Source organism: Hyperolius riggenbachi, chromosome 2, assembly GCF_040937935.1.
Source record: "Hyperolius riggenbachi isolate aHypRig1 chromosome 2, aHypRig1.pri, whole genome shotgun sequence".
Taxonomy (NCBI): domain Eukaryota; kingdom Metazoa; phylum Chordata; class Amphibia; order Anura; family Hyperoliidae; genus Hyperolius; species Hyperolius riggenbachi.
The window spans coordinates 465,473,827-465,489,876 of record NC_090647.1 but is presented as its reverse complement, the minus strand read 5'-3'; the positions used below and the strand labels follow the sequence as shown (position 1 = coordinate 465,489,876).

General features: G+C 44.6%; 1 protein-coding gene across 4 annotated transcripts in view; it reads left to right on the top strand.

The window, feature by feature from the left end:
- Positions 1–16,050, top strand: part of RABGEF1 (RAB guanine nucleotide exchange factor 1) — an 86,363-nt gene that overhangs the window by 57,027 nt on the left and 13,286 nt on the right. For 3 of the 4 annotated variants that reach the window (XM_068270173.1, XM_068270174.1, XM_068270172.1), the window contains 3 exons: positions 2,083–2,164; positions 11,257–11,389; positions 11,910–12,001. In XM_068270173.1, the coding sequence (XP_068126274.1) occupies positions 2,083–2,164; positions 11,257–11,389; positions 11,910–12,001 (307 nt within the window). Of the gene's footprint in view, positions 1–2,082; positions 2,165–11,026; positions 11,084–11,256; positions 11,390–11,909; positions 12,002–16,050 lie in introns of those variants that run through there. The other variant, XM_068270175.1, reaches the window with a different exon arrangement.

Here is a 16,050-nt window from a genome sequence, read left to right as displayed (position 1 = left end):
CAATAAAAAGCATACCATTCTATTCATGATTTTCTCCTGGGCCCCTCTTTGCTGTTTCTGCCACTTCCTGCTGCAATCCTGGCTTGTAATTGCCAGTTTTAGGCAGTGTTTACAAACAAAAGACCTGGCTGCTAACCAGCATGTGATAGGCTGAGAGAAGCTCAGTCTGTGACTCATACAGAGCCTGCAGGGGGCTTGGAGAGGGTGTGTATAGCTTATGCCTGTCACAGTAGAGCAGCACATTCCTGCCTCAGCCGACAGAGCCATCAAAGGAAAAAAGATTAGATTATTTAACAGAGATAATAGAGCCACTCTGCAACTAGGAAAGGCTGCAGTAAGACAGCCCACATTAGAACAGGTATAGGAACTTATAGGATAGAAGAAATAAGGCTGAACATTTTGTTACAGAGTCTTTTAAGAGATACTGTATGAAGCTACAATAGGATAGTACAGGACCTTGCGCACCCGGTTTAAAGTGGACCTGAACTCAGAACTCCTCTCTGCTCTAAAAGATGCACAACTGCATAAAAACCTTGAAAAAAAAACAAAAAAGCATTTATTTGTTAGGCCCAGTGCACACCGGGCGGATCTGCCGGCAGAATCCGCCTGAAAATCCGCGTGGCTAATGTATCTCTATGGGCTGGTGCACACCGGCGGTTTGAGGTTTTTACCAAGCCGCAAACGTGCCTCTTGCTGCACGTTTGCGGTTTGCTTAAAACCTCAAACCGCCGGTGTGCATCAGCCCATAGAGATACATTAGCCACGAGGATGCTGATGCAGATGCGGCCGGTGAACACCCGGCGGATTGCATCAAGATCCGCCCGGTGTGCACTGGGACTAAACTCACTCATCCGCACCCAAAACCGCTAGCGTTTTGTGGATCTGCTAGCGGTTTTGGTGTGCATTAGGCCTTACAGCTGATACAAATCCTAAAATAAATCTGCACAGTTTCTATTTCCTGATTCATGGAAGCAGACGTATTGTTTACTGTTTATTGTTTACAGCCTGTACTTTCAAATTAGCTTATCTGCCATAGGCAGTCTTGTGACACAGGGGGAGATCAAATTACAACTAGTGATTAGACACACATGAGGGGGAATTACACAGGCTAAACTCTTTTAATACATACAGGGTGCATTTCTGTTATGTTTTCCTTGTGTCCTGTGCAAGAGTTCAGGTACACTTTAACTGGTCAGTGGAGAGTCGGAAAGTGGTTAAAGGGCTACATCATGAAAAATTGTCAAATGAAAAATACACACTTCTTATGGTGCCCATACATGGTACAATTTTTTTCATCCAATCTTACCATTTCTATGTAATATAAAGGAACTGCCTAAATTATCCTTTCAGTATATTCACTTAATTTACCCTTATACTACATAGAAACGGCAAGATTGGATGAAGAAAATTGTACCTTGTATGGGCACCGTAAGAAGTTCAATACATTTCTCCCAAAGTAAAATGCACTATAAATTACTGTTCTCCTATGTTGTAGTCACTTACAGTAGGCACTAAGTTCCAACAGATTTTGGACTAGTCCATCTTCTCTTGGGGGATTCTCGGTATTTCCTTAATTGTTTTCAAAGGCACTCCCTGGAAAATATTTATACAAAGATGCCAGCCTGCCTAATCACTTGCACACTATTTAGGTAGTCGGACTGAGCAACATCTGTTCATGGAAATACTTTTGAAAGTAAAGAAAATTCTGAGAATCCCCCTTGAGGAGTTGGACTAGTCAAGAACCTATTTTAAGTTACAGCGACATTGGAAAAAATAAATTTATAGTGCATTTACACTAGGGAAATTGTACTTTAAATACATATGCATACACATGCATTTTTACTTTTACAATTTTTTGCAAAAATGGTCCTTTACATTTTGTAAAGTTGACAGAGTTATATGGAATATCTACAACAACAACATTGAGTTTACAGTATCAGGCTTAAACCAATAAATGCTCCAAACAACATTTAGTGTTGGGGAAGAAGAACAGTATGTTTCTGTGCAAGTAGTTTCCCTATAAGGTTGGAAATGGCAGCTAAAACATGCTGATAATTGCTGCTGTTTTTATTCTTTCTACAGGAGTCAAATATCGAAGAGATGTCTGAATTCACTCAGGATTTCTACCAAAACACAGCAGACAAGCTGCAGATGTATTGGAAAGGTAACCTGTCTTTGTATGTGCTAAATTAGAATCATGGTGCCCATACACTGGCAGATGAAGCAGCAGATTCGATCATCAGATAGACCAAATGTTATCAGGGAGATCTATTTTTGCCACACGTCTGTACACAGCTATCCAATAGATTTCAGCATTTATTGGAAATCTGTGCATCCGCCTGCTTGGGCTCCTCATGTCTCCCCCATGTAACTTGTCCACAACTTCCACACACCCCTCCCTCCCCCGCCCTGAACCTTTGGTTAGTATGCAGGGTAGTTTTGGATCACCTGTTGGCCGTTGCATCTTTTCCCATTGCCACCTCAGGTGCTTGTACCTCATGACCCCACTTCATGTATGTGATGTCAGTACATGCGGCGGGGTCACGGGAATGCTGCCCCCCTGGCGGCTGTGAAGAGAAAACACAGGACAGGAGCACGCCATTAGACAGGTGAGCCAAAACTACACTGTAATGCCTGCTACACACAAGAGATTTTCCGGTAGATTTCTTGCCAGATCGATTAATTCCGACATCTCTGATCTGATTTCTGAACAATTTTCCATTAACTTCTATGGAAATCAGATCGGACATGTTGGAAATAATCGATCTGGCTGTAGAGCTCATAGTTTGTACCAGTCATAAAACTCATCATGGGTCTTCGGAGGGGGGGGGGGGGGGTGTATGGGGGAGGTCCTTTTACACACTAGCCGGGTAAACTTGCGTTGCGTTATCCTATTTTGCCGCAGGGGGCCACAATAGCAATGAAAGCCTATGAAGACTTTAACACTTATTGTGGTCCTTTGCGGTCCGCTGCAAGTATCAGATCCGATGCAAGGGCAACAGTGAGTTACCGCAAGCACCGCACTTAATTCATGGTGCTTGTGGTAATGGCAGTCTGTGGACGACGCAGTGTGTGTGTGTGTGTGTGTGTGTGTGTGTGTGTGTGTGTGTGTGTGTGTGTGTGTGTGTGTGTGTGTGTGTGTGTGTACGTGTACGTCGGCACGTGGTGCATAGTGCGCATGCGCGGACTGATGGGAATCCCAGTGACGTACTTCCTGCCCACGTCACTGAACGGAGGAGGCGCTATGCATATGACCGTGACTGCGCACTCTGCCTCAGGGTTATATGTTTGTAAACTTTTGCGTTGCTGGGGAATGCAGCAGGAGCATCGCATACCACCGCAATGCAAAAAATAGGTGTAAAACCGGCCTTAGGTCTGGAACCCACTAGGAGCGCATTTCTGAGCGCTTTGTGATTTGAAAAACTCTTGATAATGTAATGCTATGGGTGTGATCCCACTGGAGCAATGTGATTTTATAAAAATCCCCCATAGCATCGCATTGACAAGAGCTTTTTCAAATCACAAGTGCTTAGAAAAGGCTTTTAGTGGGTTTCAGCCTCTAGTCAGCCCACATGAATGCTATTAAGATATGTATAAAAACGAAAAAAGAAAAAAAAACATGAATACATTTTATGGTCATTTCTGCTTTGTACAATTCTCTCCTATTTATTTGTGCCACTAAAAGACTTTATTGGTTTGCATCATGGTTACTAATTCTCTGATTACTGCTTTCCATCGCTACCTGTTTTTCAGTAATTGCATGTTTCATTACACTTTATCTCTGTTATATGTTTGTATAGTTGGATATAAAACCCTCCATGTGTTTATTAATAACCTTCTTTTGTTCCTGAATGTGTTTGAGTTCCTGTAAACATGCTTCGGTACTTTTCCATTAGCCGGACGCATCCAGTAGGTGGCGCAAATTACATTAATACTTCACGTAAATGCCGGCGGCAATGTAACAGATGAAGCCGCCGGCTTCGGCTCTCGCGCTCCTTCCCCTTGCACTCTCTCTCTCCTGTACAATACTGGCAGCCGGCGAGGACATGCGTGTCCCCCCAGAGTCGTTCGTCTACGTAGACGAACGACTCTGGGGGGACACGCATGTCCTCGCCGGCTGCCAGTATTGTATAGGAGAGAGAGAGTGCAATGGGGAGGAGAGCAAGAGCCGAAGCCGGCGGCTTCATCTGTTACATTGCCGCCGGCTTCATTTTAATTCCATTAACTCGGTTACATTAACACTTTTGTTACGTGAAGTATTCATGTAATTTGCGCCACCTGCCGGATGCGCACGGCTAATGGAAAAGTACCTATGCTTCTTTAAAATAATGAAAGTAAAACATGTCATTTATTTCCATATAAACAAATGTGATAAACTTTTAGCAAGTTTTCCTAAAGCAAGACTGATGTGAATAAAATTCATGAGATAAACATTTGTATGTACAGTCCTAATCCTAAATGGCAATTTCCTGAAATCCCATAGTTGTATTTCCAGTCTAGGTTTAGGGAGGGAACACACCAGCATGGCCGTCTTTCCCTGGGATTCCCAATTCTCCGTCGGCGGTGCGTTCACTTTTACGATCGTGTTTTTTGCTAACGTTTTGTCACATTCATTCCGCGTTTTTTTTGTCTGCAGCATCATATACTGTCATTGCGAACACGCGATTTTTTTTTGGGAAAGTGGAAAGCGGTGTGATTTAAAAATGCACTGACCGTCGCAAAATGAACGGTCATGAGTGAGGCTATTGACTTTAATAGCCTGTGCAGCTGTGCACATTTTGCCATCTACAGCAAAACGCACACAATCGCAGCAGGTGTGTTACCTGGGCTGGGACCCACTAGAGCGGGTTTTTTTTTAGCGTTTAGGTAGCGCTTTAAATCGCTAGCGATTTCCCTAAACGCTTTGCCAATGTAAAATGTAACAAATTCTACAGTAGCGATTGCGATGAGCAAAATCACAGTCGCAGCATTTTGGGAGCATTTGTGCTTCAATGTAAAGTATAGAAGCACTGGCAATTCACCTATGAATCACTTCACATAGTGATTTGTGTGTGATTTTAAATTACTGCAAACTATAAAAAAAAAATTACAAATCATTTAAAACGACCAATCCGAATTAAAATCGCTATCACAATCGCTGGCAATAAGCTTACACTTTTTAAAATAGCTTCCAAAATCGCTGGAAATCACTTATGAAATCGCTTATAAAATGCGAACTAAAAATGCTAGCGATAGCGATTTGTGACTTGTTGTGAGTTCCAGGCCTAAGGGCCCATTTCCACTGGCCACCGCGTGGCTGCGAGACGTGCGGTGGCACTGCCTAGTCAGCGGGAACGCTGACTAATCCCAGAAGCCGTGCCATGCACGGCTATGGGATTCACAGCCTCCCGCACGGAAACTGACGGCAATATCGGCCGAATTGCTAAGCGATTTGGCTAGCAGTGCCATAGTTTCCTATGGCAGCGTTTCCCCGCGCGGTTCGCCTGCGGGGAAACTCTTCGAATTTGGCCCGGTTTCCGCAGTAGTGGAAACGGGCCCTTAATGGTTTGTCTGCATCGGTAAATAACAGCTTTGTTGTCGTCTCATTAATTGTGAGTAGGGAAGGTCAATGAGATGCAAATAATTAAATTGATACAAGATTATGCAAATTTATGCAGATTGAAAATTAACCAAATTGGTGTGATTCCATTGGCCCCTTCACAAGCTGTGTAAACTTGCATACAAAATATGCATAATCCTGTAACACTTGGGAATTATTTGCATCTCATTGACCATCTACTGTATGTTCACAGCTGTGGGTAACATAATAATTAAGTGAAAGATTCTCTAGTGATGAGGAGCTGACTGCAGTCTACACACTAATCTGTGTGTGTCTGTTCCCGAAAGTCTGCATAGTATCTGAACGTTCCCTGATGCAGCCTGACGAGCTTTTGTTAAATAATGGATGACTGCTTAAAGAGGAGCTGTTAGGTATAAGGTCTCAGAGAAAAAAAAAACACATATATCTGTAGGTAATATTGGCTGTACTTACATTACATATCCATTTCACTGTCCACGTTTGGATTTCACAGAATTTTTATATAGTATTTGCAGAGATTGATGCTCCTGACAGCTCATGGCAGGTTCCATGTTTGACCGTCTTGTATGAAGCCAATTGTGATGTAATATCCTCCCTTACCCTGCTTCCTGATTGATGATTATTTAGCCCTCCCAAGTTCCAGCCCTCAGACACTCCCACCAGTCTCTGGTCTAACAGGCATATTGTCTGTCACTCAGCGCGGCGGGCGATCATGCTGTCAGTGGGGGTGGGTGCGAGAGATCGTCCTGGGGAGGCTGTCAGATTAACAGAGGTGAGCCGCTTTAGTTCTATACTGGGCAGTCCGGATCTTTTCAATGATTCGAATCGGATCATTGAAAAGATCCGGATCTTTGAACCAAATCTTTGAATCATTTGCAGCAGAGTGAGAGAAGCTGCAGTTCCTGTTTCTTCCAGACATCCACTGTGACCCGAATCTCAGGTGATTCGACTCACAAAAAAGATCCGAATCCTTCATGATACAGACAACACTACTGTGCAGTGAATATTAATTAGCCATGTGGCTAAGAACAATAGCGGACTTGTGCAGTATACTCAGTCTAACGCAACATGTGCACTGTGAACAGCACATTGATTTTTCAGTGCTGTGAGGTGGGTTGCAAGTTACAGGCTGCTATAACATGAGCCTGTAACTTCCCACTGTGAAAGCAGCCTTAGGGCGGGATAGGGAAATGAAGGGGAGGACCAAAGGAGTGCAGCAGGGAGAAGAAGCAGCCCCAGCATGCTCTGCAGTATCTGTTTGCAGCCTGCGGACTCCTTAGGAGCTTGGGAATAAAGAGGATTGCTATTCAGCCAACAACAAAGTAAGAGAGATTTTTAACTTCAGTATTGCCTTTTTGGCTTCCTTCTAAACTGTTTAACACAGGAGAATAGAGGTTTAAATTAGCTTTTGTAGCCTAACAGTTACTCTTTAATCAGGTTTTCACATTGTAAGTATAGCCTTTATTCACCTGTTTCCAGTCTATCATGCCTTTGATTCAGGTTTACAAATTATTCTAATGGATGTATACTACAGAAGAATTCTGGGTAAACGTGCTCAGTGGGTCATAAATTGACTCAAAAAGCCCTATCCGTTTTGAGTCAATTTATGACCCACGTGTTGCATATCTACTGTATATTCCCTGTACACCACTATCGGCTTTGTTGCTAAACTTGCTTAGTTCCAGGTCTACATACTTTGTTGAAGTACAGTTACAGTTTGGTGCTAGACGTATAGCAGGGTGTAGTGCAGTGTTTATCAAACCTGTCCTTGTGACTCCCCAATGCTGCATTTTTCGCATGCAACCTCATCTATGCTCAGATGGGGTAATTGGTGTGTCAGGTGGATTCCATGTAGCTGAGACATTACTCTACTTGTACATAGGTGAGGCTGCCTGCATAACATGGAGTCCCAGGAACAGGTTTGAGAAACACAGTAGTAGTGACATATTCCTGTATTTCTAGTCTCATGCTGTCTTGATGGGCATCATACAGCATCTGACTCAAATGCTTTTCTGCAAGTGTCCAGAAAAGCATTTGGCAGCTTACGGTGGGTTTCCTGGGATGTGTTGTTTTTGACCCCACAGGGGTACATGGAGGTGCAACGCTAAGCGATCCTGGAAGCTGCATGTATCAGGATCACCTCAGACTGGAAAGATCAGGATCGGAACACTGCATTTGCGTAAACGACTGTACTGTCACTGTCCATTTATTTGCACGAACAGTGATTAAATTGAGTGCTGCGGCCGACATTTAGCATCTCAGGGTGTCCCTGTGACGCAGCCCTTAGGCATTGGCTTTGTATTCCTCACTTTAGTTTTCTTTTGCAGGGAATATTGAAAGAGTTAACAGACAACCTTTAGGGGAACAAACAAATGGTTTCCCTTTCATTTAAAGAGAAACTCCGACCAAAAATTGAACTTTATCCCAATCAGTAGCTGTTACCCCGTTTTACATGAGGAATCTATTCCTTTTCACAAACGGACCATCAGGGGGGCTGTATGGCTGATATTGGGGTGAAACCCCTCCCACAAGAAACTGAGGACCATGGAACTCCTGGCAGTTTCCTGTCTGTGAACCTTGTTGCATTGTGGGAAATAGCTGTTTACAGCTGTTTCCAACTGCCAAAAAAGCATGCAGCAGCTACATCACCTGCCAGCAGTAAAAATGTCACCATGTAATAAATGTCAGAATGTAAATCAGGGATTTAAAATATTTTACAATGGGAAAACACTGACTAAATCATTTATACATAATTATTGTAAAAAGTAAGCACTTTTTTATTACATGATTTTCACTGGAGTTCCTCTTTAAAGGATACCTGAGGTGACATGTGACATGATGAAATAGACATGGGTATGTACAGTGCCTAGCACACAAATAACTATACTATGACTCAGTCCTGACTCAGACAGGAAGTGACTACAGTGTGACCCTCACTGATAAGAAATTCCCCTTTTTAGCTCTTTCTTGCTCTCAGAAGCCATTTTCTGCTAGGAAAGTGTTTTATTGTTGGAATTTCTTATCAGTTTGAGTCACATTGTAGTCACTTCCTGTCTGAGTCAGGACTGAGTCACAGCATAGTTATTTGTGTGCTAGACACTGTACATACCCATGTCTATCTCATCGTGTCACTTCGGGTATCCTTTAAGTCCACTCTGAAGTGTCACTGGGCAACAGTAGTTTTGATTTGCCTTGCAGCCATCGGGCATATTGATTCTGGTTAGGGTCATGCATTATAAGATGGATTTTCTGTTGCAACAAGATGTCATTCAGTTGCAACATTTTCCAGTCTGTGGCTTCCTACCCATAGTAGGCTTGTGGTTAGTCACCTGTCTCTCATGTTCAGCTGTCCTGTAAGATGAATGGAGAAAATCCAAGTTACTTTCTGGTGAGGCAGAATCCCATGCGTTTTCCAATGACACATCATGTTAGTCTATGGGCTGCACAAAAATCACATTGGTATGCTATTTCCGATATGATTTTATGTACATTTTAAAATCGCACAACTTCTTCCTTCTTCCCTCATACTGCATGCAATTTGTCTTCAGCGTTTTCACCTATCCTTTATCGAGAACAGTTCTGGTTTTCCCTATTCAGTTTTGATTAGTATTTTGCTAAAAAATTGATGGAGAGCCCTGTTTTTTGGTTGTTTTCGGGTTTTTTTAGAGACCTTTACTCAATTCTATGTTTGTATCAAGACATTTCTGACGTATTACAGGTAGTCCCCGGTTAACGAACGACATAGGGGACTGTAGGTTCATTCTTAACCTGAATCTGTTCTTAAGTTGGAACACTGTGCCATCTCTGTGCTCTGTACCTCCTCTGTGCCCCGTACCTCCTCTGTGCCTCCAGTGTCCCTCTCTGTGTCACCTCTGCCCCCTGTACCTGCATATATAAGTTTAAAAGCCATTTTTTTCTTTGACTTTTTTAACCACATAACGACCGCCTAACGCTGATAGTCGGCAGCAGGTCGTTTGTGGTTTTCCATGGAAACGGCCACTCGTTCGAGGGTTTCTCCGTGAACAGCCTGCGAGCCTCCGATCGCGGCTCGCAGGCGAAATGTAAATACGCGGGGAAGAAATCCCCTGTGTTTACATCACACGGCGCTGCTGTCGCAGCAGCGTCGTTAAGGAGATCGGTGATCCCCGGCCTCTGATTGGCCGGGGATCACCGCAGTCTGATAGGTTGAAGCCTATTAGAGGCGGCGCAGGACGGATCGCTGTCCTGTGCCGCCCACAGCAAGGAGGAGAGGGAAGGGGGAATAGCGCTGCGGAGGGGGGCTTTGAGGAGCCCCCTCCCCCCCGCTAAACCAAAACAGCCAGTGGTGATCAGACCCCCCCCAGCAGGACATCCCCTAGTGGGGAAAAAAGGGGGGCAGTCTGATCGCCCTGCCTTCCTGCTGATCTGTGCTGTGGGCTGGAGAGCCCACGCAGCACTGATCAGCGAAATATCCCCTGGTCCTTAAGTGGTTAAAGTCTATTTTCTCAAAAATGGGAAATTTTTTTTTTACTTGTTCCCATGGAATCACAGAATCCATGCTGTTTCTATCGGCGGGTTGTTCGTAAGTCGGGCGTTCGAAAGTCAGGGACTACCTGTATAAACATCTTATAGCGTATACCACAATTAGGTGTCCCAGTCTCAAGAATGACGCATTTTTTTGAGTGCAGTTACACTAGGATAAAGTCTGGATAACAATTGACTTTAGTCCACCATGTGTGTAAAAGTGACAGGGTCCCTTTAGGGTCATTTTTTATGTTACTGCACTGTGGTAGCAAAGTCATATGGAACAATCGCACCACAGCTGAAAATTTGCACTGCTCCTTACAGCTGCGGTGCAACTAGAACCCCCCCAAAGTTGCGGTGCACTTCCGGGAGTCACAGGATGACACACTGCAGTGTGTGTGTTACTTCTGGGGCTTCCAGGGGGCTTCCGTCACACCACAAGCTGTGTCATGTCTCATAGACTTTAATGGTCACTGTGTCAAGCTGTGGCGGGGGCTATTGGAGGAATACCGCGACGCAATGTGTAAAAAGTAAGGCTAAATTCACAAAGGGTTGTTGCGTTGTGATGACAACGCAACAGAAAGTCAAAATGCACATTAACGTCACATACAGTATATGCAGTGAAGCATACAGTCAAAACAGTCATGAAAAATATGCTTCCCTGTATCTGTCAACGTGTGCGGTTTAGAGGTAACATACTGCAGCAGTGCATTACCATAATGCAACGGTAAAGTCACACTGTGAACGTCGCCTAGCCTTAAAGAGGAACTCCAGTGAAAATCATTTAATAAAAAATGTGCTTGACTTTTACAATAATTATGTATAAATGATTTAGTCAGTGTTTGCCCATTGTAAAATTTGCGTTCTGATATTTATTACATGGTGACATTTTTACTGTTGCCAGGTGATGTAGTTGCTGCATGCTTTTTTTGGCAGTTGGAAACAATTGTAAACAGCTACCTGAAACTGAGCAGTTCAAGAGCGTGTTGTCCATCCACTTAGGTTAGCGGAATTTCCCTATGAGGTTTCCTGCTGGGTCCCCTAAACTAGACTAGTGCCAAGTTTCATTTTATTAGGAATTAAAGCTTTTGTAATTACTGATAAACTGAGTAGTGTAAATGGTACAAAACTATAATTTCTGGCAAACCAATTATTTTTATTCTTTTTAAAAATAGTCCCACCTAATAAAGTGGAGGAAGCCATGGACCAAATTGAGAAGTTTCTCATGACGCGCTTGTATAAGCATGTGTTCTGTCCAGAAACCACAGACGATGAGAAGAAAGACTTGGCTGTGCAGAAGAGAATCAGGTAATTGCAGACAACTTCGACTAGGTTATTTCATTGTATAGATATTGGCCTCAATTCACTAAGATCATGCTAGAGATAATAAAGCAAGAGAAAACTTACCTCCACACGTGAGAGAGTTATCTTACCTCTTCATTCCTTAAGTTACCTCTCCTGTAGTTAATTTACCTCCTCTGTAGTTAATTTACCTCCTCTGTAGTTAATTTACCTCCTCTGTAGTTATTTTCACATGCAGCTAATTAACAGCCTGTCTTTAACTCTGGAGTTATTTTAAGGATTGGAGAGTTAATTTAAAGACAGAAGAGGTAACTTTAGGTTTGCCTGAGGTAAAATGTTTCCTGAATACTACATGCCTCATCACCATGGTGATAACTCTAGAAGAGTTATTAAAGACAGGAGATAAGTTTAGTGAATTGAGGCCAATGTGATATTATATCCATAATTGTTTTATGCTACCATAGAAAATGGTATGACTGAGAGCTATATTTATTTTACAGTTTTGCTTGTATGTTGGTTTCCTCAGGGCCTTACATTGGGTCACTCTTCAGATGCTCTGTGTCCCAGTGAACGAGGAAATTCCTGAAGTGTCCGACATGGTTGTAAAAGCCATAACAGGTCAGTGTTCAGCCAGATGATGTAATAGGCAAGTATTCAGTGGTAGATCAAAATCCTTTAGTTCACAGCAAGGCATTGCTATGCGACATTCACTGCTATGCACTCCAGCGGACTACAGTATCTCAACTCACTGCATGCAGTGTGGTACTGCCTAAAGCATGCATTAACAGCGGCAGTGAAGCATACTTTGCACTGACTGTATGCTTCACTGTATGGGACTCAATGGTCGCATTACGTGTGGTCCAACTTTTTTATTTCGTTGCATTCCTGTTTTTACAGGGAATGAAATGCGACTTACACTGTGAACCTAGCCTTAAAGGGAACCTGAACCGAGTAAAATTATTTAAAATAAACACGACGTAGCTGCAAATTAACATTACATAGTAACCTTGCCATCAGTTCCTCTCAGAAGCTCACCATTTTCTTCTTACAGTGATCCCTTCCCATTCTGACAACATTTTGTCAGAACTGAAATATACCAGTTGCTGTCAGTTATAACTGAAAGGACAACTGATGAGCAAGGTAATGTCCATGTTTCCCTATGGCTCAAGTGGGCGATGTTACAGTTTAACAGTGTGTTGACCAAAAAGCTGTTATGGAGTAATGGCCATTTTCAAAATGGAGGACGGAGAATTCCCTTGATCATAGTGGACAAACAGGATGCAGGAGAGGAGAAAGAGATTGAGTAGTAGACTACACAGGAGGTAAGTATAACATGTGTATGTTTATTTTGACTTTTAATTTTAAGTTCAAGTTTTCTTTAAGAAGTCTGAGAGGTTTTGATTGCCACAGCTTGATGTTGCAAAGTGTGTAAGGGTTCAAACCCACTAGCAGCCTTTTATAAGCGCTACTGATCTAAAAATCTTTTGCTAATGCAATGCTATAGGTGATTTTTACCAAATTGCATCTCTCAAGTGGGATCACAACCATGGCATTACTTTAGCAAGAGCTTTTCAAATCATAAGTGCTTAGAAATGGCTTAGTAATGTACTGCTAGTGGGTTCCAAGCCTAATAACTAATGAGATCTGCAGATCCTCATACACTTGTTTAACAGACATGCAGACATTCATCTGCAGATCAGATCCACCAGGATGGATTTTCAGATCTGCAGATGAATGTCTGTTAAACAAGGTGTGTATGAGTATCTGCAGATATCATAGACTATGAATGCATTTTGCAGGAACGGATCTTTTGCAGGAACAGATCTTTTGCAGATACTGATCTTTTGAATGTGTACAGCATCTTGCAAAGATTTTTATCTGATGGGGAGTTCAGCTCAATAGAATAGACTGTGTAGAGCAGGGGTCAGGAACCTTTTTGGCTGAGAGAGCCATAAACGCCACAAATTTTAAAATGTAATTGCATGGGAGTCATACAATATGTTTCAAACCGGGACCGTGCGCATGTGCAGCAGAGGGCTCACGCCCCTGTTGCCATGGTGATGTGTATACAGTTTATCCTCTGGGCAGCGGAAGTGTCAGACGCGTCTTCAGCTTCTCTTGGGTTTCAGCAACATCAGCAATTTCCCCGAGAGCCAGACAGGAGAAATACTGACTAACAGAATCAGAATCAGAATCATCTTTATTATCGCCAAGCACACCAGAGGTGTACCCGGAATTGCTTGTGGTTCACATGGCAAGAGTAAATCCGGAACATATAACAGCACATGTTTGCAAACATAGCGGAGGCAAGCAGGACATACATACATTTAAAGCATCTTAGTTTCAATTAGAGTCCTGGGGGGGGGGGGGGGGGACAGGGATTGCTGCTGTGGGGGTCCATGTTTCAGTCCGAGTTCACAGCTGGGAGGAGGGGATGCCTGGGGCTAAAGTGTCCCCGTAATGTAGGCCGGGGGGAGGTGATTTGAGTTCAGTGAGTTCAACAAGAGAACTGCTTGGGGGAAGAAGGTGTTCATGCGCCTAGTGGTCTTGGCGGGGATGGATCTGAGACGACGTCCCAGTGGAAGGGTCTCAAAGTAACGTCTGCCCGGGTGGGAGGGGTCGAGTAAGATTTTGGAGGCTCTTGTCTTCATTCTCATGGAGTAGAGGAGATCTAGTGAGGGCAGTTGGGCGCCAATTATCTTTTCTGCTGACTTTATACTTGTCTTTGGCGGTTGCTCCTGCGTACCAGACGATGATGGAGCAGCAGAGGATGGATTCGATGGTCGCGGAGTAAAAGCTGGTGAGAAGATCCCGTGACATTCCGAATTTTTTCAGTTGGCGTAGGAAGAAAAGCCGCTGTTGAGCTTTCTTCTGGGTTCTGGAGGTGTTCTGCTCCCATTTGAGGTCACTTGTTAGGGTTGAGCCTAGGAACCGAACGCTTTGGACTCTGGAGACCTCGGACCCATCGATGTACACAGGTAGGGGGGCCGGAGGGAGTTTCCGGAAGTCCACGATAAGTTCCACAGTCTTTGCCGCATTGAGAACAAGATTGTTGGCCTTGCACCAGTTACAGATCCTCGCAACTTCGTTTCGGTAATTGTCCTCTCCGTTTCTGTCGATGAGGCCGATAAGCGTGGTATCATCTGCGAATTTGATAACTTTGACGGAGTCTGAGGCCGAGGTGCAGTTGTTCGTGTACAGAGAGAACAGGAGAGGGGACAGCACTCAGCCCTGCGGAGCACCGACGTTGGTGGTTCTTTCGCTGGAGATGCGACTGCCAAGCTTGACCCGTTGAGTTCTGTTGGAGAGGAAGTCCTTCACCCACCTGCAGAGGAGGGAATCTGCCCCAAGATGCGCAAAGTTGTTGATCAGAATGTCCGGACAGATGGTGTTGAAAGCCGAGCTGAAGTCCAGGAAAAGGACCCTTGCATAGGCCCCTGGGCTGTCGAGGTGTTCCGAGATGTATGCCAGGCTGACATTGATGGCATCGTCAACTGATCGGTTTTCCCTGTAGGCAAACTGGAGTGGTTCGAGGAGGGAGCTGGTGGAGTGCTTCAGGTGGGCCAGCACCAGCCTCTCGAATACTTTCATGGTGATGGGGGTCAGGGCTACGGGTCTGAAGTTGTTGAGTTCCGTGTTCCCTGGTTTTTTGGGGACTGGGATGATTGTGGACCTTTTGAAGCAGGGGGGGACCTTTCCTTCTGATAAGGATCTGTTGTAGAGGGAGGTGAGGATGGGAGCTAGTTGGATTGCGCAGGTTCTCAAGCAGAGTGAGGACACCCCATCCGGGCCCGAGGCTTTCCTGGGATTGAGTCTGCGGAGGAGTCGTAGCACATCCTCTTCCTGTACTGCGGTCAGAGCGGGGATTCCACTGGCCCCTGGGGGGCCCTGGGCGTCCTCTGTCGCGGATGCCATGAAGTCTGGAGCTGGCTGGGATGCTGGGGCCACAGGCTGCTTGGATTGGAGGTCAAACCTACAATAAAACTCGTTGAGTTCCTCCGCCAGTTGTGAGCTGGAAGCTGCTTGGTGGAGGGGAGGTTTGAAGTTTGTTGCCGCCTTGAGACCCTTCCAGACTTCCCGCGAGTTGTTGGACTGTAGGCTGAGGCCTACCTTATTAGAGTAGGTCCTTTTTGCTGCTTTCAGTTCTCTGTTCAGGGTATTCCTGGCTTCCCTGTACTCTTCTGGGGTGCCCGACTTGTGAGCCTCCTCCTTGATCTTCCGGAGACGTCGTAGGTTGCTGTTGAACCAGGGCTTATCGTTTGGGAAGACTTTAAAGGTTTTGGTTGGAATGCATGCATCCTCGCAGAAGCGGACGTAGGAGAGGATGTTTTCAGACCATTCCTCCAAGGTGGGTGCCTCCAGGGTCGGCCAGTCGGTGCAATCCAGGCATGCCTGCAGCCTCAATTTTGCATCCTCGGACCACTTTTTGACAGTTCTAGTGATGGGCTTTGTCGTCTCCAGCTGCCTTCTGTAAGTGGGGATCAGGTGGATCACGCAGTGGTCTGAGTTCCCTAGGGGAGCGCCTCGAGAGGCCTTGTAGGCATTTCTGAGGGCCGTGTAGCATTTGTCCAGGGTGTTGTGGTTCCTGGTGGGGCAGGTGATGTGCTGCTGGAAGTGGGGCAGTTCCTGTCGCAGGTTTGCACTGTTGAAGTCCCCTAGGGTGATGA